This window comes from Saccopteryx leptura, chromosome 3, assembly GCF_036850995.1.
Source record: "Saccopteryx leptura isolate mSacLep1 chromosome 3, mSacLep1_pri_phased_curated, whole genome shotgun sequence".
Classification (NCBI taxonomy): Eukaryota; Metazoa; Chordata; class Mammalia; order Chiroptera; family Emballonuridae; genus Saccopteryx; species Saccopteryx leptura.
Window position 1 is genome coordinate 221,621,575 of NC_089505.1, and position 24,642 is coordinate 221,646,216.

The 24,642-nt window shown below is 40.1% G+C and overlaps 1 protein-coding gene across 2 annotated transcripts in view; it reads left to right on the forward strand.

Annotated features, from left to right (window-relative positions):
* Positions 1 to 24,642, forward strand: part of TMEM131 (transmembrane protein 131) — a 248,473-nt gene that overhangs the window by 118,358 nt on the left and 105,473 nt on the right. For both annotated transcript variants that reach the window (XM_066377627.1, XM_066377628.1), the window contains exons 6-7: positions 12,636 to 12,752; positions 16,134 to 16,256. In XM_066377627.1, the coding sequence (XP_066233724.1) occupies positions 12,636 to 12,752; positions 16,134 to 16,256 (240 nt within the window). The remainder of the gene's footprint in view (positions 1 to 12,635; positions 12,753 to 16,133; positions 16,257 to 24,642) is intronic.

Below are 24,642 nucleotides of genomic sequence, written 5' to 3' on the forward strand. Positions count from 1 at the left end.
GATTCCTCCAATGAGTGAAGTCATATGATATTTCTTATTCTCTGCCTGGCTTATTTCACTTAACATAATAGTTTCCAGGTCCATCCATATTGTCGCAAAACATAGGGTTTCCTTCTTTTTTGTGACCCCATAGAATTCCATCGTGTATATGTACCACAGCTTTTTAATCCACTCGTCACCAATGGACACTTGGGCTGTTTCCAGATTTTGGCTATTGTAAACAATGCTGCCATAAACATGGGTGTGCATGAATTCTTCTTTTGAATTAGTGATTTGGTTTTTTTTTTTTTCATTTTTCTGAAGCTGGAAACAGGGAGAGACAGTCAGACAGACTCCCGCATGCGCCCGACCGGGATCCACCCGGCACGCCCACCAGGGGGCGATGCTCTGCCCATCCTGGGCGTCGCCATATTGCAACCAGAGCCACTGTAGCGCCTGGGGCAGAGGCCGAGGAGCCATCCCCAGCGCCCGGGCCATCTTTGCTCCAATGGAGCCTTGGCTGCGGGAGGGGAAGAGAGAGACAGAGAGGAAAGTGCGGCGGAGGGGTGGAGAAGCAAATGGGCGCTTCTCCTGTGTGCCCTGGCCGGGAATCGAACCCGGGTCCTCCGCACGCTAGGCCGACGCTCTACCGCTGAGCCAACCGGCCAGGGCCGTGATTTGGTTTTTTTAGGATATATTCCTAAAAGTGGGATGACTGGGTCAAAAGGCAGTTCGATTTTTAATTCTTTGAGGAATCTCCATACTGTTTTCCACAGTGGCTGCATTCCCACCAGCAATGCAGGAGGGGTTCCCTTTTCTCCACATCCTCGCCAGCACTTATTCTGTGTGTTTTGTTGATGAGCACCATTCTGACTGGTGTGAAGTGATATCTCATTGTGGTTTTATTGATAATTTGCATTTCTCTAATGATTAGTGACGTTGAAAATTTTTTCATATGCCTGTTGGCCATCTGTATGTCCTCTTTGGAGAAGTGTCTATTCATTTCTGTTGCCCATTTTTGGATTGGATTGTTTATCATCCTGGTGTTCACTTTTACAAGTTCTTTGTAAATTTTGGTTACTGACCCCTTATCAGGCGTATTTTCGAATATGTTCTTCCATTGTGTGGGTTGTCCTTTTATTTTGTTCATATTGTCTTAGCTATGCAAAAGCCTTTTAGTTTGATATAGTCCCATTTGTTCATCCTGTCCTTTATTTCACTTGCCTGTGGAGATAAATCAGTAAATATATTGCTGCGAGAGATGTCTGAGAGCTTACTACCTATGTTTTCTTCTAAAATACTTATGGTTTCACAACTTACATTGAAGTCTTTTACCCATTTTGAGCTTATTTTTGTGAATACTGTAAGTTGGTGGTCTAGTTTCATTTTTTTGCAGGTAGCTGTCCAGTTTTCCCAACACCATTTGTTAATAGACTATCTTTACTCCATTGTATGCTCTTACCTCCTTTGTCAAATATCAGTTGCCCATAAAGGTTTGGGTTTATTTCTGGGTTCTCTGTTCTGTTCCATTGATCTATATGCCTGTTCTTATGCCAGTACCAAGCTGTTTTGAGTACAATGACCTTGTAGTATAACTTGATATCAAGAAGTGTGATACCTCCCACTTTATTCTTCCTTTTCAAGATTGCTGAGGATCTTCGTGTTCTTTTTTGGTTCGATATAAATTTTTGGAATATGTGTTGTATATCTTTGAAGTATTTCATTGCTATTTTAATTAGTATTACATTGAATTTATAAATTGCTTTGGGTAATATAGACATTTCAATAAGATGTTTTTATTCTTCCTAACCATGAACATGGTATATGCTTCCACTTGTTTGTATCTTCCTTGATTTCTTTTATCAATGTTTTATAATTTTCTGAGTACAGGTCTTTAACCTCCTTGATTAAATTTACTCATAGGTACTTTATATTTTTTTGGTGCAGTAGTGAAGGAGATTATTTTCTTAATTTTTCTTTCTGACAGTTCATTGTTGGTGTATAAAAATGCCTCTGATTTCTGAATATTAATTTTATATCCTGCCACCTTGCTGAATTCATTTATCAGGTCCAGTAGTTTTTTGACTGAGACTTTAGGGTTTTCTGTGTACAGTATCATATCATTAGCAAGTAATGATAGTTTTACTTCTTTTCCAATTTGGATGCCTCTTATTCCTTCTTCTTGTCTGATTGCTGTGGCTAGGACTTCCAGAACTATGTTGAATAAGAGTGGTGAAAAGGGGCACCCCTGCTTTGTTCCTGATCTTAAGGGGATTGCTTTTTATTTTTGCCCATTGAGTATGATGTTGGCGGTGGGTTTGTCATAGATGGCCTTTATCATGTTGAGGTATGTTCCCTGTATTTCCTCTTTACTGAGAGTGTTGATCATGGATGGGTGCTGGATTTTATCAAATGCTTTTTCTGTATCTATAGATATTATCATGTGATTTTTCTCCTTTCTTTTGTTTATGTGATGAATCACATTAATTAATTTGCAAATACTGTACCAGCCTTGCCTCCCTAGAATAAATCCCATTTGATCATGATGTATATTTTTCAGGTATTGCTGGATCTGGTTTGCTAATATTTTGTTGAGAATTTTAAGCATCTAAATTCATCAGGGATATTGGCCTATTGTTTTCTTTCTTTGTATTGTCTTTGCCTGGTTTTGGAATCAAATTATGTTCGACTCATAAATGGAGTATGGAAGTCCTCCTCCTCTTGAATTTTTTGAAATAACTTGAGAAGGATAGGAGTTAGTTCTTCTATAAATATTTGGTAGAATTCGCCTTGAAGCCATCTGGCCCAGGGCTTTTGTTTGTTGGAAGTTTTTTGATAACTGTTTCGATATCATTTGTTGTAATTGGTCTGTTCAGGTTTTCTGATTCTTCCAGATTGGTTTTTGAGAGATTATATGTTTCAAGGAATTTGTCCATTTCACCTAGGTTGTCTAATTTTTCGGCATTCTTCATAGTATTTTCTTACAATCCTTTGTATATCTGCTGTGTCAGTTGTTACTTCTCCACTCTCATTTCTAATTTTATTTATTTGAGTTCTTTTTCTTGGTGAGTCTAGTTAAAAGTTCATCAATCTTGTTTACCTTTTCAAAGAACCAGCTCTTAGTTTCATTCATCCTCTGTATTGTTTTTTTAGCCTTTATGTCGTTTATTTCCACTCTGATCTTTTTTTCCTTCCTTCTACTTCCTCTGGGCTTTATTACTAGCTGTTCTTTTTCTAGTTCTTTTAGATGCAGGATTAAGTTGTTTACTTGAGCTTTTTTTTACTTCTTAATGTATGCCTGTAATGCTATGAACTTCCCTCACAGGACTGCTTTTGCTGTGTCCCATAAGTTTTGAGTTGTTGTATGTTCATTTTTATTTGTTTCAAGGAAGTTTTTGATTTCTTCCATGATCTCATTGTTAACCCATTTGTTATTTAATAACATGCTATTTAGTTTCCAAGTGTTTGAGTGTTTTTCAGTTTTTCTATTGTAATTGATTTCTAGTTTCATGCCATTGTGATCAGAGAAGATGCTTGATATGATTTCAATCTTAAATTTATTGAGACTTGTTTTGTGTCCTATCTACATCTATCCTAGAGAATGAGCACTTGAAAAGAATGTATATTCTGCTGCTTTAGCATGAAAGGTTCTGAAGATACCTATTAAATCCAGTTGATCTAGTGCTGGAATGGTCAGCAAACTCATTAGTCAACAGTTCCAAATATTAATAGTACAACGATTGAAATTTCTTTTGAGAGCCAAATTTTTTAAAATTAAACTATATAGGTAGGTACATTGTTATTAACTTAATTAGGGTACTCCTAAGCTAGCCTTTGCTAAAAAACGTCTTCAATCTGAGAACTGCATGTGGCTCACGAGCCGTGGTTTCTTTGTTAAATTTCTTTCTTGAGGATCTATCCTGTGATGTTAGTGGGGTATTGAAATCCCCTACTATTATAGTATTGCTGTTGATCTCGCCCTTTAAATCCATCAAAGTCTTTTTTATATATTTAGGTGCTCTTATATAGGTGCATAGATATTTGTAATGGTTATATCTTTCTGTTGTTATATCTACACTTTATCATTATGTAGTGACCTCTTTTATCCCTTACTAAAGCCTTTGTTTTTAAGTTTATTTTGTCAGATATAAGTATTGTTACCCCAGCTTTTTTTCATTTCCATTTGCATGAAATATTTTTTTCAATCCCTTTAAGTCTATGTGTATCTTTTGTTCTGAGGTGGGTCTCTTGTTGACAGCATATATAAAGGTCCTGTTTTCTTACCCATGTAGCTACCCTATGTCTTTTCATTGAAGCATTTAATCCATTTACATTTTAGGTTATTTTTGATATGTAGTTGTTTATTGCCATTTTATTTTTTAAATCTACATTCCTCTTTTACTAGATATTTTTTCCCCTTTGTTCTGTTTACAACAGGTCCCTTAACATTTCTTGCAGCATTGGTTTGGTTGTAATGAATCCCTTTAGTTTTTTTGTCTGGGAAGCTTTTTATTTCTCCTTCAATTTTAAATGATAGCCTTGCTGGATAAAGAAGTCTTGGTTGGCCTGCCCAGGTGGTGGCGCAGTGGATAGAGCACTGGACTGGGATGCGGAAGACCCAGGTTCTAGACCCCGAGGTCGCCAGCTTGAGCACGGGCTCATCTGGTTTGAGCAAGGCTCACCAGCTTGGACCCAAGGGCCCTGGCTCAAACAGGGGTTACTCCGTCTACTGAAGGCCCACGGTCAAGGCACATATGTGAAAGCAATCAATGAACAACTAAGGTGTCGCAACGAAAAACTGATGATTGATGCTTCTCATCTCTCTCCATTCCTGTCTGTCTGTCCCTATCTATCCCTCTCTCTGACTCTCTCTCTCTCTCTCTCTCTCTGTTTGTGTAAAAAAAAGAAGAAGAAGAAGAGGAAGAGGAAGAAGAAGAAGAAGCAAGAAGAAGAAGAAGAAGAAGAAGAAGAAGAAGAAAAGGAGAAGGAGAAGAAGCAGAAGAAGAAGCAGAAGCAGAAGAAGCAGAAGAAGAAGAAGAAGCAGAAGCAGAAGCAGGAAGAAGAAGAAGCAGAAGAAGAAGAAGAAGCAGAAGAAGCAGAAGAAGCAGAAGAAGAAGAAGCAGAAGAAGCAGAAGAAGAAGAAGCAGAAGAAGCAGAAGAAGCAGAAGAAGCAGAAGAAGCAGAAGAAGCAGAAGAAGAAGCAGAAGAAGAAGCAGAAGAAGAAGCAGAAGAAGAAGCAGAAGAAGAAGCAGAAGAAGCAGAAGAAGCAGAAGAAGCAGAAGAAGCAGAAGAAGCAGAAGAAGAAGAAGAAGAAGAAGAAGAAGAAGAAGAAGAAGAAGAAGAAGAAGAAGAAGAAGAAGAAGAAGAAGAAGAAGAAGAAGAAGAAGAAGAAGAAGAAGAAGAAGAAGAAGAAGAAGAAGAAGAAGAAGAAGAAGAAGAAGAAATAATAATAATAATAATCTTGGTTGTAGGTCTTGTTCTGCATTACTTTGAATATTTTTTTGCCATTTCCTTCTGGCCTCATGTATTTCTGTTGAAAAGTCGGATGTTATTCTTCTGAGGTCTCCTTTGTAGGTGATTGACTGCTTTTCTCTTGCAGCTTTTAGTATTCTTTCTTTATCTCTTAGCTTTGGTATTTTAATTATGATGTGTCTTGGTGTAGGTCTCTTTGGGTTCCTCTTTAATGGGATTCTCTGTGCTTCTTGAACTTGTGTGACTTTTTCCTGCATCAATTTAGGGAAATTTTCAGCTATGATTTCTTCAGTCAGGTTCTCTATCCCTTGTTCTTTCTCTTCTCCTTCAGGAACCCCTATTATGCGGATATTGTTTCTCTTCATGTTGTCACAGATCTCAGTTTCCTCAGACTTTTTAATCCTCTTTTCTTTTTGTTCTGCTTCTGTGCTTTCTCTTATCTTGTCATTTAAGTCAGTGGTCTCCAACCTTTTTTGGGCCATGGACCGGTTTAATGTCAGAAAATATTTTCATGGACCGGCCTTTAGGGTGGGACGGATAAATGTATCACGTGACCCAGACAAGCGTCAAGAATGAGTCTTAGATGGATGTAACAGGGGGAATCTGGTCATTTTTTTTTTTTTAATAAAACATCGTTCAGACTTCATAAATGAAACGGAAATAATGTAAGTTTTTTATTCTTTCTCTACGGACTGGTACCAAATGGTCCACGGACCAGTACCGGCCCAGGGGTTGGGGACCACTGCTCTAAGTCACTGATTCGATCCTCGGCTTCATCCAGCCTGCTTTTAATTCCTTCTAGTGTAGTATTCATTTCTGATAATTGTGTTTATCATTTCTGTCTGATTTCTTTTTCATGATTTTAATGTCTTTTTTGATGCCTGCTCTCTCTTTGTTTAGGTGCTCATTATGTTCATCTATAATGTTGCTCTAAGATCCTTGAGCATCCTAACAATCATTATTCTAAACTCTGCATCCGATATCTTTGTTAGTTCCATCTCATTCAGAACTTTTTCTGGGGATTTCTCTTGTTGATTCATTTGAATTGCATTTCTCTGTCTTCCCGTTTTGTCTCTGAATAGACTTCCCCTTTGGATGTGTTGTTTATGTAGCTAGCTGAGTATAAGGTTGTTGTTTTCTGCCTCCAGCTTTCACTTTTGTTGTTTCTAGATTTCCTTGGGTTGGCTTCACCTGTTTATATTCCACTGTGGGCTACTTGTCTGCTGCTACTGCTCTTTTTGCTGTTTGTGACAGCATTTTCTATGCCTTAGCTGGGTCAGGTGTGAGGAGCCTTTCCCTAAGATACGACTTTAAGGCCCTGGCCGGTTGGCTCAGTGGTAGAGCGTCGGCCTGGCGTGCGGGGGACCCGGGTTCGATTCCCGGCCAGGGCACATAGGAGAAGCGCCCATTTGCTTCTCCACCCCCCCCCCTTCCTCTCTGTCTCTCTCTTCCCCTCCCGCAGCCAAGGCTCCATTGGAGCAAAGATGGCCCGGGCGCTGGGGATGGCTCCTTGGCCTCTGCCCCAGGCGCTAGAGTGGCTCTGGTCGCAGCAGAGCAACGCCCCGGAGGGGCAGAGCATCGCCCCCTGGTGGGCAGAGCGTTGCCCCTGGTGGGCGTGCGGGGTGGATCCCGGTCGGGCGCATGCGGGAGTCTGTCTGACTGTCTCTCCCCGTTTCCAGCTTCAGAAAAATACAAAAAAAAAGATACGACTTTAACTAGGGTTGTTAGGTCCTGAGCTGATGTTCTTCGTATCTGTCCTCTGGTTTTACCAGCCCTGGACCTCCCTGGCCAGAACCTGGCGTAGATCAGTGGGGGTCACTGCTTTTGCCTGGCCCTTAGCAATCTTCTTGGAGCTACAGGTGATCCAAAATTTGTGGCTGCCTCTGCTCAGCCCTGATGCCATTGTAAATATCAGCTACACTCCTAGGATGGCTTTTATCTACTATTGGCCAGTGTGTGTGGCCTCTCTCTTTCTGAAGCGTGGTCTTCCCAGGTACTCGGCACTGGGGTGGGCTTGCCAGCCACAGCTCAGGCTGCTCTGGGGATTGCGGGGGACTCTTCATCTTGCTGGGCACCGCCCCCCACAGTCCCACAGGATGCCTTTTCAGGCTCTGCCTCCCCTTCCCCTGTGGACATGAGAGATGCCTCTTCGGGCTCTGCCCCTCAGGGTGCCAGGCTCTGTCCCCCATGGGCTCATGGGAGACCTCTCCAGTTTCTGTCCTCCACAGGGCGGGCTGCCTCCACTGGGCTCCACCCCCATCTGCCTCTGGGCAAGGGCGGTGGCTGCTGCCTCCACAGCCAGTCCCTCTCGCCCTTAGGAGGGTACTCAGCAGGTTGGGGGGCCGTGTAGCCCAGACCTCAGCACTCAGAACCTTTGTCCCTGATACATCCCCCGCTTCTAAGTGTCTCTTTGCACAGACTGGAGCAGGAGAGCCTCTGGTAGGTGGGGTAATTGCTTCCCTTTTTTTTGTTTGGTTCTCCCAGGAAGAATGTCCACTTTAGGTTTGGGGAGAGACCCAGTACAGGGGTCAGGGTGGCTTTCCGCCACAGTCTCTCCCTGTGCCCCCGAGACTACACCCTTATCTCACAACTCCAGTCCTCTCAGGTCTCCCTGCTCCCGGAGCCCCGGATAAGTGGCTGAATGAGATTTTCTGCATAGTCCCTTTAAGACCGAGCCTGGGTCTGAGAGTTCTGTCTCTCTCTCAGAAACAGTAACCCAGTTCTTCTTTCAGCTAAATACCGTCTGTATGCCTCCTCTAGTCTCTGGGGCTCCAGGCTGGGCTTCCGTTCCTGTGGCTGAGGACCCACAACTCTCCAGGCAACCCATCCCGCCATGGGAGACCTTCTGGGCCACCTCTCACTCCTGGGAAAAGGGCAGCCCTTTCCAGGTCTCCGCCTTTCCTACCAGCTCAGTGTGGTTCCTTTGGTGATGCTTGGTTATATATTTCTCTGAGTTTAGTCCAAAGTTGGTTTTTCAGGTTGATTGATTGTTCCTAAATTAAGATTTAATCCACTTTGGTTCTTGGAGGTGGGAGTTGTAATGTCCGCCTACTCCATCGCCATTTCCCTCTCTTCTAAGAGCATTTTTAAAAATACTTTTGGGATTCTTTCTATAAATAACCGAGTTGTCTGTGAATAATGACAGATATTTCTTACTTCCTAATAGGTATGTCTTTTATTTGCTGACTAATTGCACTGGCTTGTTCCTCCAATACAATGTTGAATAGCTATCGTGAGAGGACATGATTGCTTTGTTCCAGATTTGGGGGAGAATGTATTCAAGCATTCACCATTAAATATGGTAGTTCTAGCCTAGCCTAACCGGTGGTGGTGTAGTGAATAAAATGTTGACCTGGAATACTGAGAGTCACCGGTTTGAGGCCCCAGGCTTGCCCAACCAAGACACATACAAGAAACAATCAGTGAACAATTAAATTGAAGCAACTATCAGTTGATGCTTCTTGCTCTCTCTCTCACTCTCTCTCTCTCACTTTCTCTTCTTTTCTCTAAAAATAAATACATAAAATTTTTTTTTTAAATTATAGTAGTTTCTAGATGCCCTTTGTCAGGTTGAGGAAGTTCTCTTCTATTGACCTAGTATACTGAGATTTTTAAATCATGAATGAACATTGAATTTTGTCTAATTATTTTATGTACTTATGGAAATGACCATATGGTTTTTCTTCTTTAGTAAATTGATAATGTCAGTTACATTGATTTGATTTTTGAATGTTGAACTAGAATTGCATTGTCAAAATAAAAACCACTTGTTCATGATGTATTATCCTTTTTCATATACTGGCTGGATTCAGTTTGCCAATATTTATAAATGATTGCATGTCTACATTCATGAGGAATATTGGCTTATAGTTTTCTTGTCAAGTTTTTGTCTGATGTAGGTATCAGGGTAATAATGCTGGACTCATAAAATGAGGTGGGGAATGTTCTCGCCTCTGTGTTGGAAGTTTATAGATAGATATCATATTTCTTTAATGATTGGTAGAAAATTCTTTTTATCAGTGAAACCATCTGAATTTAGCTAAATTTTTACATATTGGGCTTTCCTTTGTGGAAAAGTATTTTTTTAACTTTTAATATTTCAATTATAGTTGACATACACTATCATATTAGCTTTGAGTATACAACATTTATTTGTGATTAGACATTTATGTAACTTACGTGATCATCCCAGTAAGTCTAGTACCTGACACCATACATAGTTATAATTCCTATATTCCCTATCGCCTATATTCCCTACGCTGTACTTTACATCCCTGGGACTGTTTTTATATTTTGCAGTTTGTTTTTGGTAAGGCTTTTAATTAAAAAATAATTTTCTGTAATGGATGTAGGTCTGTTGCATTTTGAGTAAGCTTTGACAGATTGTGGTTTTTAGAGAATATGTCCATTTCTTCTAGTTATTAAGTTTATAGGCATAGGTTTGTTTGTAGTATTACTTTGTTATTCTTTTTACATATAAAGAGTATATATAATGATATTCACATTTCAGTTTCTTTTATGTTTTTTCTTTTTATTGGTAATTCTGTCTAGTGTTTTATCAGTTCTTTGGGCCTTTTTTGAAGCATTAGCTTTTTGTTCTGTTGATTATTTTTCTCTTGTTTTTTTTCTATTTTCTGTTTCATTTCTGCTCTTGTCTATTATTTTCTTCCTTTTGTGTATTTTGGGTTTAATTTACTCTTTTTTTAGTATTTAAGGTGGAAACATAGATTATTGAGTTGAGGTACTTCTTCTCAAAGTAAACTATGTAGTACTGTAAAAGTCCCCTCCAAGAGTTGCTTTAGTTGTAGCCAACAAATTTTGATAAGTTGTGTTTTAATTTCCATTGATTAAAAATATTTTATAATTTCTCTAGTGACTACTACTTTAAGCAGTAGGTTATTTCGAAGGTGTTGCTTCATTTTAAACTATTTAGGAGTTTACCAAATCCCTTTCTATTCACCTCCTCCAGCAGGATTGAAAGGTTGTATTTAAGTTTCGGTCTGTTAATAGTAATGTAATTCTAGCGGCTAGTACAGGGAGTGGTAAAAGGAGTAGGACTGCGATAATTAGGACAGATCAGACAAAAAGAGGCGTCTGATACTGGGATAGGGCAGGGGATTTCATGTTGATGATAATGGTGATAAAATTAACAGCTCCGAGAATAGAAGAGACACCCGCTAAGTGTAGTGAAAAGATGGCCAGGTCAACGGAGGCACCAGCATGGGTTAGGTTGCCAGCTAGTGGGGGTACACTGTTCACCCAGTTTCCATGCCGGCCTCAACCATGCAGGAAGTTAATAGGAGTAGAAACTGATTTTTGACTCAGGTATGACCTGAGTGTCTAAAGCATCCAAGGGTTCTGTGATCATATTCTAGCCTACACCCTTTAGCAATGTGTAAAAATTAAGCTAAATTCAGTTTACCTTCTTCTGTGGAAGCCTCGTCTTTCCATTCTCTGCTGTGGGTGAGCCAGCACTCACATTCCACCTGTCCTTGGAATGCTTATCTTTCCTTAGATTCTGGGCTAGTAAATATACAAACTTGGTGGTGGTTCAAGAAAAGTGTTGTTGGGGTTTTTTTTGTTGTTGTTATTTATAATGCAGGATAAATGTGCTTTACAATTTGTACATACTAAGGTGAAGTCAGAAGTTGCAATGTCACATATTTTAAGCTGTAATATGGAGAATATTTTAGAGTTGTAGCCACAGAGGCCGAATGAGTGAGCTGGATGACTATATTAAAATGTAAAGTGCTGCCTGACTAAGCGGTGGCACAGTGTATAGTGCATCAGACTGAGATGCAGAGGACCCAGGTTCAAAACATTGAGGTCGGCCCTGGCCGGTTGGCTCAGTGGTAGAGCATCGGCCTGGCATGCAGGAGTCCCAGGTTCAATTCCCGGCCAGGGCACACAGGAGAAGCGCCCATCTGCTTCTCCACCCCTCCCCATCTCCTTCCTCTCTGTCTCTCTCTTCTCCTCCCACAGCCAAGGCTCCATTGGAGCAAAGTTGACCTGGGCGCTGAGGATGGCTCTATGGCCTCTGCCTCAGGCGCTAGAATGGCTCTGGTTGCAACAGAGCAACGCCCCAGATGGGCAGAGCATCACCCCCTGGTGGGCATGCCAGGTGGATCCCGGTTGGGCGCATGCGGGAGTCTGTCTGACTGCTTCCCCGTTTCCAACTTCCAGAAAAATACAAAAAAAAAAAAAAAAAAAAACCACATTGAGGTCACCAGCTTGAGCACAGGCTCATTCAGCTTGAGCATGGGGTCGCTGGCTTGATCTCAAAGGTCACTAGCTTGAAACCCAAGGTCGCTGGCTTGAGCAAGGGGTCACTTGCTCTGCTGTACCTCCCCCGGCCTCCCCCATCAAGGCACATATGAGAAAGCAACCAATGAACAACCAAGGTGCCTTAACAAAGAATTGATACTTCTTATCTTTCTTCCTCCCTGTCTCTCTGCCCCTATCTGCCCCTCTCTCTTTGTCTGTGTCACCAAAAAAAAAGAATGTAAAATGTATTTCAAGGCTTTACTGAAGACAAAACTACAGTCACAGTCTCTCAGACTTCTCAAGCAGCCCTATTGCTTTGTTGTATATATATTTTTTAAACTACAATGACATTCTCAATCTGCACAAGATTAACAGGAGTGAGTTCATGTATATACTGTCACCCTTACCTTTCCAAATGTAACTTGCTGGCACATTTTGTTCCTTGTGGAAATGAGTGACAGAGGTCAAGGGGTTAAGGTCTGGGTTGACTACTTCTTTGGAATAGTACAGGTTGCTGCTTCAGAGTAGAGTGCATGTGTATAAAAAGTACAGCCTCAGCGCCCTTGTATTTGATTGTGTGATGATGGAATATCCTATAATGAGGCACCTCATTCCAGCCTAGTGATCCTAGAATGAACAGAATCCAGGAAAACCATCTGTTTTGTGAGGTTTTAGACTTGTAAATGACAAACATGTGACTGTAGACATCCATTCTTAAGACATCTTTTTTATTATTTTCCATTGCAAAATGATTTGGCTAATTTAAAGGTTAATCCTTTGGAGGGGGGGGGGGAGAAGATAGTTTATGGAAATGATTCTAAGATGTTTGTTTTAGAAAACTTGAGCTAATTGTGGTTAGCATTATCTGATTTTTTGTTGTTGTTACTAATTTACCTTTATTTATTGCTGTTCTTTTACAGAAAATTCTTCCAGGAGGGAATACGTCATTTGATGTAGTTTTTCTTGCAAGAGTAGTAGGAAATGTAGAAAATACTTTATTTATTAACACATCTAATCATGGGGTATTTACCTACCAGGTAAGAACAAGAATTAAAATATTTGTTTGTTTTCTAAAATATAATCATTTTATATCACATGACAAGCTTTCAAGAACTCTCTTCAGCCTAATTAGGCAGTGGCGCAGAGGATAGAGCATCAGACTGGGACATGGAGGACCCAGGTTCGAGACCCTGAGGTCGCCAGCTTGAGTGTGGTCTTATCTGGTTTGAGCAAGGCTCACCAGCTTGAGCCCAAGGTTGCTGGCTCAAGCAAGAGGTCATTTGGTCTGCGGTAGCCCATCCCGCCGATCAAGGCACATATGAGAAAGCAATCAATGAACAACTATGATGCCACAACAAAGAATAGACGCTTCTCATCTCTCTCCCTTCCTGTCTGTCCCTATCTGTCCCTCCCTCTGACTCTGTCTCTGTCACCAAAAAAAGAAAAAAAAAAACTTTCTTCAGTAATTCAGGAATAATATAGGAGTTTACACTTGGAGTATTTTTATACCTATTGTTGTGTCTGTGACTAACCCTATCAAATTAGACTGAACAAAGGATCTTAAAGCTACAGCTAAAGTGTTATTGTAAGATTGATTGACAAAAGAATAGTAAAAAAGATTTTCGTGGCCCTGGCCGGTTGGCTCAGCGGTAGAGCGTCAGCCTGGCGTGCGGGGGACCCGGGTTCGATTCCCGGCCAGGGCACATAGGAGAAGCGCCCATTTGCTTCTCCATCCCCACCCTCCTTCCTCTCTGACTCTCTCTTCCCCTCCCGCAGCCAAGGCTCCATTGGAGCAAAGATGGCCCGGGCACTGGGGATGGCTCCTTGGCCTCTGCCCCAGGCGCTAGAGTGGCTCTGGTCGCGGCAGAGCGACGCCCCGGAGGGGCAGAGCATCGCCCCCTGGTGGGCAGAGCGTCGCCCCTGGTGGGCGTGCTGGGTGGATCCCGGTCGGGCGCATGTGGGAGTCTGTCTGACTGTCTCTCCCCGTTTCCAGCTTCAGAAAAATACAAAAAAATATATATAATTAAAAAAAAAAAAAAAAGATTTTCGTACTAACTAAATTATTTTGTGCTTTTTGCCCACCTGTGAAGCATACTCGATGGTAGTTTCAAGATTAAATATACATGCCTGCTTTTTTTTTTATTAAATGTATAGTTTTAAATTTTTTGATAAACTCAATTTTTATGTTGTTTAGTTTATTAAAGAAAGTTACTGTTTTGTTAATTAATTTCTATATGAGAAATCAATCAGTGAATAACTAAGGTGCTGCAACAAAGAATTGATGCTTCTCATCTCTTCCTTCCTGTCTATCCCTCTTTCTGACTCTGTCAAAAAAAAATGATTTCTATAATCAATGTTATCACGGTTATTAAGAATAATTGCGCATATGGTACTATACTTCATACTTTACCTACACTTCTGCCTGTGTCACAGATACTATTATTCTCAGTTTTTTAGATAAGGAAGTTGAAACTTATAAAGGTTAAATAATTTGCCCAGATTATGATACTAGTAGGTTGTTGAGCTTAAATTCAAACCCACATCTTTGTAAGTACCAAGACCATCCTCCTGGCCACTGTGCTCTATTTCCCATGGAACTCAATTATTTAAATGTGTTACTTTACAGTTTTTGTGCTTTTGTTTTTGAAAATTTCTTCCCTAGTGCCCAGAACATGTCATACACTTTGAAAATTAGTGTCATAGTAAATAAACATTTCATTTTAGTCATAAGCATACCTTATACTTATTTAATGTGAATAAGTCTTTAATGGCTATTTAGTAGAGGGTAAACTTTTAGAGCCTGTATAGATGAATAACTGTGGCACTCTGTTGATGACACTCATTTTAATATACACTTGTTGAGTAAATGAAAAGACTATCATAAGAATATGAAGAGCTGTGCCCTACAGAGGCACCCCCAAGTGACCTACATGGTGTTGGCCAATCTGGACTACTTGAGGGTCTTGATCAGATTGTTTACAAGGCAAGCCTTAGTGGCCAGCTGTCTTTCTTTGCCCCTACAAGTCTTCCTCCTAAGTATCTGTCTACCTCTTCTAGCTGACCTTCTATTCCTGCCCAATCCCCACCAGTCTCTGTAATCAGAGTATCTTCTTTGAACATAAATCAGATCTACTCAACTTCTCCATGTAAATCTTTATGTTTCCCATTGCTCTTAGAGCAAAATGTAAACTTCTGACCAAGACCTAAACGATCTAAGGATCTGAATCCTGTGTAGATCTCCTACCTCATCTCACTTGACTATGCTTTTCTCCTGATCTTCAAACAACCAAGCCCTTTCCCGCCTCATGCCCTTTGTATACTTCCCTGAATCTACTCGTAGTGCTGGCTTTTTTAATCTTTTATGTGTCAGCATCTCACATTACCTCCCCAGAGAAGACTACCCTGACCACTCAGTCATTTGAATGACTAGCTCACACTGTAGTGGACCCAGTATCTTCCTGTGTGGGAATGACCTGGGCTGGGCTTGGTATTTGAGAGATTGTCTGGACCCTAGATTCATCTTCTGAAAATCAGAGTAGGGAAAACTTTTGAGTCACTATTTTCTTCTTTTGTCTATCCCACAATTTCATTAAGGACTGCTATCATTTTATTTCCAGCATACTATAGAAATTATTCCAAATGCATGTCTATGTAGTAAATCAAATAGGTAGCCAAATCACATATAGAAACTACATGTGTGCTCTTTTTAACCCTTGGAATAGTATGAACATTCATGTATGTCCCTGTGCCTCCTGACCAGCCAGAGCACAATCAATTTATTTTTAAAATGTGTAACGCTGCATTAAAAAGAGGCAACTGTATGTTATTTCCATAAATTGATTATCAAACATGATTTTAAGTTTAAAAAAACTATAACTGGAACTTCATTTTTTGAACTTTGATTAAAAAAAAATAAATCACTCCCGGGAGTCAGCGAGCACGAAAAACACTCACTACTCAAAGGGTTAAAAGGAGTTGAACCTGACCAGGCAGTGGTGTAGTGGGTAAAGTGTTGGCCTGGGACACTGAGGACCTAGATTCAAAACCCCAAGGTCGCTGGCTTGAGCCCAAAGGTCAATGGCTTAAAGCCCAAGGTCACTGGCTTGAGCAAGGGATCACTGGCTCGGCTGGAGCGCCCTGGTCAAGGCACATATGAGAAAGCAATAAATGAACACCTAAGGCATTGCAACTATGAGTCAATTTTTCTCATCTCTCTCCATTCCTGTCTGTCTCTCTCTCTTTCTCTCTCCCCCCTCACTAAAAATAAATAAATTAATTAAATAAATAAAATAAAGGGAGTTAAGGACTTTTTTTTCCATTTAAATTAACTCACAAGTTTTCCCTAGATTAATCAGTCATAACCCATAAATATAAAAATGTTAGTTATAAAAGCTTTTTTCCCCCCTCCTTTGAAACAGGTATTTGGTGTTGGAGTTCCAAATCCTTATCGGCTGAGGCCATTCCTTGGGGCCAGAGTCCCTGTGAATAGCAGTTTCTCACCTATAATAAACATACACAACCCTCACAGTGAGCCTTTGCAGGTGAGTTTAAGATGATGATTTTGAATGAGCTTCATTTTGGTAGAAATTAATGCTTAGCTTAAAATCTGTTTGTTATAGTTCTCAAGATTTTATAATGGGATTTTAAAGATGTACTGAAGAGGGGAATTCTTTTAATGCATTTTGCTCTGTAGTCTGAATTTTATGTGTCAGCAGTCCTAGGTAGTGAGTTTTCAGAACCATTTTTAAGATAATATGGCTTCTCTGGTCTGGCAGTTTAGGCAGCTCTGCATTAAATTTAAGAAGTTTTCAGCTATACAAAGCCTTGGCCTTTCTTGACTTATAAGTTCTTTCTGGTCCAATATAAATTTTTAAAAAGACAATTTGTACCAGTTTCTGATAAATAAATTTTGGTGATGGCAGCCTGAAAGTTGAAGTCTAACAGAAGGGTGATAGAGAATCATGATTAAGAGCAAACTTATTTTTTATTTAAAAAAAATCTAACTACTTATCTTACCCAATCTTTTAAAAGTAATTGTTTTCTTTTTTTTTTTTTTTTTTTTTTTTTTATTTTTTTTTTTTTTTCATTTTTCTGAAGCTGGAAACAGGGAGAGACAGTCAGACAGACTCCCGCATGCGCCCGACCGGGATCCACCCGGCACGCCCACCATGGGGCGGCGCTCTGCCCACCAGGGGGCGATGCTCTGCCCATCCTGGGCGTCGCCATATTGCGACCAGAGCCACTCTAGCGCCTGGGGCAGAGGCCGAGGAGCCATCCCCAGCGCCCGGGCCATCTTTGCTCCAATGGAGCCTCGGCTGCGGGAGGGGAAGAGAGAGACAGAGAGGAAAGCGCGGCGGAGGGGTGGAGAAGCAAATGGGCGCTTCTCCTGTGTGCCCTGGCCGGGAATCGAACCCGGGTCCTCCGCACGCTAGGCCGACGCTCTACCGCTGAGCCAACCGGCCAGGGCAAAGTAATTGTTTTCAAATTTGAATCCTCCTCACTGGTTCTTTATCTCTTCCACAGTGGGCATGACTGGTGTGGCTCCTCTGGATATTTCTAAAAAACCCCACTCACATCCCTAGTGACTTCCAGCTATATGACATTTGCTTATCTGTTGTGTTGTCTCTGCTGGAAGGAAATGTGGGTGCTTTTCAGAACCGTTCATAATATGCACCCCAGAGTGTTAGTCCGTTAGCACCAACATCACAGGACTTAAAAGTATCTTGGAAATGGCAGGTGGAGGGTGATACTATATATTGTGATAAGCCACAGAGCTGTGGCAACCAAAAATGTTTTTATCATCCTGAAACCCCCTGGTAGACATGTTCATAAACAGTGAAGAGGAAAATGTTGAAGAACAAGATGAGATTTTCATTCCCTGAATTGTGAAGTGCTTAGGAATTTGATGCTAAAGTAGCAAGAAAGTGGTATCTCCATGGTTCTTGGCTGACACTGGGTGAGGACAGCTAATAAAAATACTCTGCCTGCACTTTAATTATTTCTAGTTAGATATTCTCATCATAGAAGAGGAAAAAGCTCTGTGTACAAGCTGTACACAAGAGAAAAAGCTCCTGCTTGTGCAGTAAAAATTTTTCCTCTTTATCATCTGCACTCTTATGTATATCCTTTTGCTACTGTGAGTAATGGTGTATTTTCCCTGTTCTGGCTTTTATTACAAATCTATACAGAAACCTCATAAATTCTTGCTACTTTCTTGTTTTGACTATTTTTAGTCAAAGACTTAAAAAAAAAAAAAAAGAAAAAAGCGTGTTCCTCATTCTGTCATTGTGTCAGACCCTGCTGCATGAGTTGGCGCATGGCTATAGTGGCAACAGAACAGAACTCCCCAGGGTGTCCTCTCTGTTTGGTGGCCAGAGCACAGATTCAGGAGCTGCTTCCTGCTGGAAGGAGGGCATCCCTGAACTAGCAGGTGCTGGCCAACCTACACTGTTTAAGTGGCTTTGCAGTCTGTGCCTTTTCTACTCAACCTTTAAGTCATCAGGCTGTATCAGCTAGAACAATTATCTCTGAATTCAATACTGAATTTTTTCTTTTGTTTGTCTAGTCTTTTTCTGTTATAATATTTTAATTCAAGGAAATTTAGCACAATAGATTTTTTACCGTGCGCAGGAGAGCAAATAGAAAACCAAAGTTGCCTTCTTAAAACCAATGTAGATTATCTGGAAAGCATTCTTTCTGAGAGAAATACTGTTTTTTCCAAGCCCTTACTTGATAGACTTTTTAAAAATTGTTATATAATTTACATAGAACATTATATTAGTTTCAGGTGTACAACATAATGATTCCATATTTGTATATATTGTGAAATGATCATTACAATAAATCTAGTTAGCATCCATCACTTCACATAGGTACAGTTTTTTTCTAGTGACAAGCACTTTTAAGATCTCTGCACTTAGAAACTTTCAAATACGCATGGCAGTATTAGTAACTGTAGTCACCATGCTGTACCTTACATTCCTAGGACTTATTTATTTTATAACTAGAAGTTTTTATGGAAGACATTCTTAATGTGATAGTCCTATAGTTATTATACTGTCATCAGTCTTGTCCTAACATTTAAGAAAATACTGTAAAGCATGAAATTGCATCTGATATTTTTTATTATATAATACAAACACACGAGTATTTTCTGCCTGAAAAAAATGATCCAAACAAGCGTGAAGCAGAAGTATCCTTGAACTTCTTCCCTTCCAATCTAGCACTGTCCAGTAGAACTTTCTGGAATGATGAAAAAGTTTTATATCTTCTCTGTCTAGTACAGCAGCCATAAGTCACACATGGCTATTGAACACTTGAATTTGTGGCTAGGGTGGCTGAGGAACTGAACATTTTATTTTATTTCAACTAATCTAAACTTAAATGACCACACAGAGCAGGTAACTATTTTATTAGCACAACTCCAGTCCCAAACCCTTCCTTATAAATACTACTCATGATTTTGGTTTCTGTCATATCAAACATTTTTCTGTGCGTTCTCATGTGATACGTGGGCAAACAAAAATAAAAGTTCTTTGTGGGAATTTTTTTAATAAATTATATTCTGAGTTGTTGGATTTCTTTTTATTTTTTCCCTAAATTTTATTAGGATAAATAGCACTGGACTAAAAATCAAGAATGTATGATGTACCTAGTTTTACTGTTATCTTTCCTTTGAGTTTATAATTCAGCCTTTTCTTGTCCCTGTTTCATTATTTATTTTCCTGTTATCAGTAGTCTACCTTTTAATCTTCTGTTTTTCAAACATTGTTATGCTTATTTCCTTAATACCTAGGAAACTGAAATAGCATGTGATATTCTGGTTTTTCAGAAAAAGTTTCATAGTTACCCCATCAGTTAGGTCGCTCTTACTAGTAATACAATCAGTACTTTAAGAGAACACTGTTGGGGTGAAAAGATGGCAGCGGAGTAGGCGGAAGCACAGACGCCCAGCTCTCACCACCAAACTGGAATACAAATCAATTTAGGAAAAATCAGCATGAAAAACCAACTCTGAACTGCAAGAACAGCTCTCAAAAACCAAGGAGCAAAGAAGAAGCCACAAAAAACCTGGTAGGGAAAGCCTGAATCCCCCCTGCTTACAGGAACGGAGGGGGGGGGTGAGGCTGAGAGCCCAGAGGGGATCTCACATAGGGAAAAGAGCAGAAACGACTGCTCACAGCCACTTGCCTGGCGACCAGGGAGCGAGGTGTGTTGAAAAGACCAGCTTATCTCCCAAGTGGAAAGGACAGGGAGAGGGACAGACTGTGAGGGGCTAAGGAATGCAGGAAACGAACTAAAAAAGCTGACTCATCCATGCTGGAGGCGGCCATAGCTGGGGGAGGAACTGAACCTTTCAAAAAACAAAGCTGAAGTGCTTCCGGATCAGAGATCTCCGGACACCTATCCAGCTCCAATCAGCGCAGCAAGACACAGCTGAAAACAAGAAGTGGGGAGGAGGGGCAGTAACTCAGGTCTCCATGGAGATCTGAGATACACCTCCCCCTACTGAAGCTGAGAAAACACCCTGCCCCCAGTGAGATTAGCTGGCTAAAGAGGCCTTCAGAGTCTCAGGTTACACCCATCACATTCCTCTATACAGTTTCAAGGAAGCCCCCTGCTGAGATCAGTAAACAAGACTATCACCTGTTAAGAAAACAAACAAATCAAGACTTCAGAGCTGCCCAAATCCGAAAGTGGATTACAGATAACAGCTGATACCAACCCAAAAAGACCTAGAAATAACACAACTGAAAACTGGAGGCAGGCAACACCAAGCCTAGACTCAACCAACTCTACAAATAAAACAGCCAAAAACATAATGAGAAGACAAAGAAGTGCAATCCAAATGAAACCACAAGAGACACCTTCAGGAGATGAACTGAGTGATATGGAAATATTCAAACTTCCATATGCAGAGTTCAAAATAATGATTGTAAGGATGCTTAGGGATCTTAGAACAACAATGGATGGTCATTATGAACACCTAAATTAAAGAAATAGCAAGTATAAAAAAGAATCAGTCAGAGATGACAAATAAAATATCAGAAATAAAGACCACAATGGAAGGAATTAAAAACAGGATAGATAGAGCTGAGGATCGCATCAGCGAGTTAGAGGACAACTGGAATAAAGGCATGAAAGCAGAGAAGAAAAGAGAAAAGAGACTCAAAAAGTCAGAGGAAACTCTTAGAGAGCTCTGTGACAACATGAAGAGAAATAACATCCACATCATAGGGGTTCCTGAAGAAGAAGAAAAAGAACAAGGGATAGAGACTTTGTTCAATCATATCATAGCTGAAAACTTCCCTAAATTAATGCAAGAGAAACTCTCACAAGTCCAAGAAGCACAGAGAACGCCATTAAAGAGAAACCCAAAGAAACCTACACCAAGACACATCATAATTAAAATACCAAAACTAAGCGATAAAGAGAAAATATTGAAAGCCGCAGGAGAAAAAAAAGTTTTCACCTACAAAGGAGCCCCCATAAGGATGACATCCGACTTCTCAACAGAAACACTTGAGGCCAGAAGGGAATGGCAAGAAATATTCAAAGTAATGCAGAACAAAAACCTACAACCAAGACTACTTTATCCAGCAAGGCTATCGTTTAAAATCGAAGGAGAAATAAAAAGCTTCCCAGACAAAAAACAACTCAAGGAATTCATTACAAACAAACCAGTGCTGCAGGAAATGTTAAGGGGCCTGTTGTAAACAGATCAAAGTGGGAAAAGAATATAGCACAAAAGGAATACAACTTTAAAGAAGAAAATGGCAATAAACAACTACATATCAATAATAACCTTAAATATAAATGGATTAAATGATCCAATCAAAAGACATAGGGTAGCTGCGTGGATAAGAAAACAGGACCCATCCATATGCTGTTTACAAAAGACACACCTTAGAACAAAAGACACACATAGATTGAAGGTAAAAGGATGGAAAAAAACATTTCATGCAAACGGAAATGAAAAAGAAGCTGGGGTACCAATACTTATATCAGACAAAATGGACTTTAAAACAAAGGATATAGTAAGAGATAAAGAAGGCCACTACAGAATGATAAAGGGAGTAATCCAACAGGAAGATATAACTATTATAAATATCTATGCACCTAATATAGGAGCACCCAAATATATAAAGCAGACTTTGATGGATTTAAAGGGCGAGATCAACAGCAATACTATAATAGTAGGGGATTTCAATACCCCACTAACATCACTAGATAGATCCTCAAGAAAGAAAATAACAAAGAAACAGCAGACTTACTGGAAACATTAGATCAACCCAATTTAATAGATATCTTCAGAACCTTTCACCCTAAAGCAGCAGAATATACATTCTTTTCAAGTGCTCATGGTACATTCTCTAGGATAGACCACATGTTAGGGCACAAAAGGGGTCTCAGCAAATTTAAGAAGACTGAAATCATATCAAGCACTTTCTCCGATCACAACGGCATGAAACTAGAAATGAACCACAACAGAAAAGCTCAAAAATTCTCAAACACATGGAAACTAAATAGCAGGTTGTTAAATAATGAATGGATTAAGAATGAGATGAGCCCTGGCCGGTTGGCTCAGCGGTAGAGCGTCGGCCTAGCGTGCGGAGGACCCGGGTTCGATTCCCGGCCAGGGCACATAGGAGAAGCGCCCATTTGCTTCTCCACCCCTCCGCCGCGCTTTCCTCTCTGTCTCTCTCTTCCCCTCCCGCAGCCAAGGCTCCATTGGAGCAAAGATGGCCCGGGCGCTGGGCATGGCTCTGTGGCCTCTGCCTCAGGCGCTAGAGTGGCTCTGGTCGCAATATGGCGACGCCCAGGATGGGCAGAGCATCGCCCCCTGGGGGGCAGAGCACCGCCCCTGGTGGGCGTGCCAGGTGGATCCCGGTCGGGCGCATGCAGGAGTCTGTCTGACTGTCACTCCCTGTTTCCAGCTTCAGAAAAATGAAAAAGAAAAAAAAAAAATTAAAAAAAAAGAATGAGATCAAAGAAGAAATAAAAAAATTCCTAGAAACGAATGACAATGAGCATACAATAACTCAAAATTTATGGGACACAGCGAAAGCAATGCTGAGAGGGAAGTTCATAGCACTACAGGCACACTTTCAGAAGCTAGAAAAAGCTCAAATAAACAACTTAACCCTGCATCTAAAAGAATTAGAAAAAGAACAGCAAGTAAAGCCCAAATGTAGTAGAAGGAAGGAAATAATAAAGGTCAGAGCAGAAATAAATGACATAGAGGCTAAAGAAACAATACAGAGGATCAATGAAACTAGGAGCTGGTTCTTTGAAAAGGTAAACAAGATTGATGAACCTTTAACTAGACTCACCAAGAAAAAGAGAGAGAGGACTCAAATAAATAAAATTAGAAATGAGAGAGGAGAAATAACCACTGACACAACAGAAATACAAAATATTGTAAGAAAATACTATGAAGAACTGTATGCCAAAAAACTAGACAACCTAGATGAAATGGACCAATTCCTTGAAACATACAATCTTCCAAAAATCAATCTGGAAGAATCAGAAAACCTAAACAGACCAATTACAACAAATGAGATCGAAACAGTTATCAAAAAACTCCCAGCAAAGGAAAGTCCGGGCCCAACGGCTTCACAACGGAATTCTACCAAATATTCAAAGTAGAACTAACTCCTATCCTCAAACTATTTCAAAAAATTCAAGAGGAAGGAAGACTTCCAAGCTCCTTTTATGAGGCGAGCATAATTCTGATTCCAAAACCAGGCAAAGACAACACAAAGTAAGAAAATTATAAGCCAATATCTCTGATGAATATATATACTAAAATCCTCAACAAAATATTAGCAATCCGGATCCAACAATATATGGAAAAAAATCATACACCTTGATCAAGTGGGATTTATTCTGGGGAGGCAAGGCTGGTACAATATTCGTAAATCAATCAATGTGCTTCATCACATAAACAAAAAGAAGGAGAAAAACCATATGATAATTTCAATAGATGCAGAAAAAGCATTTGATAAAATCCAGCACCCATTCATGATCAAAACTCTCAGCAAAGTGGGAATACAGAGAACATACCTCAACATGATAAAAGCCATCTATGAGAAACCTACAGCCAACATCATACTCAATGGGCAAAAATTAAAAGCAATCCCCTTAAGATCAGGAACAAGGCAGGGGTGCCCCCTTTCACCACTCTTATTTAACATAGTCCTGGAAGTCCTAGCCACAGCAATCAGACAAGAAGAAGAAATAAAAGGCATTCAAGTTGGAAAAGAAGAAGTAAAACTATCATTATTTGCAGATGATATGATATTGTATATAGAAAACCCTAAAGTCTCAGTCAAAAAAACTACTGGACCTGATAAATGAATTCAGCAAAGTGGCAAGATATAAAATCAATACTCAGAAATAAGAGGCATTTTTATACACCAACAATGAACAGTCAGAAAGAGAAATTAAGGAAACAATCCCCTTCACAATTACAATGAAAAAAATAAAGTACCTAGCAGTAAACTTAACCAAGGAGACTAAAGACTTGTACTCGGAAAATTACAAAGCATTGATAAAAGAAATCAAGGAAGATACAAACAAGTGGAAGCATATACCGTGCTCATGGTTAGGAAGAATAAACATCATTAAAATGTGTATATTACCCAAAGCAATCTATAAATTCAATGTAATACCAATTAAAATACCAATGACATACTTCAAAGATATAGACCACATATTCCAAAAATTTATATGGAACCAAAAGAGAACACAAATAGCCTCAGCAATCTTAAAAAAGAAGAATAAAGTGGGAGGTATCACACTTCCTGATATCAAGTTATACTACAAGGCCATTGTACTCAAAACAGCCTGGTACTGGCATAAGAACAGGCATATAGATCAATGGAACAGAACAGAGAACCCAGAAATAAACCCACAGTTCTATGG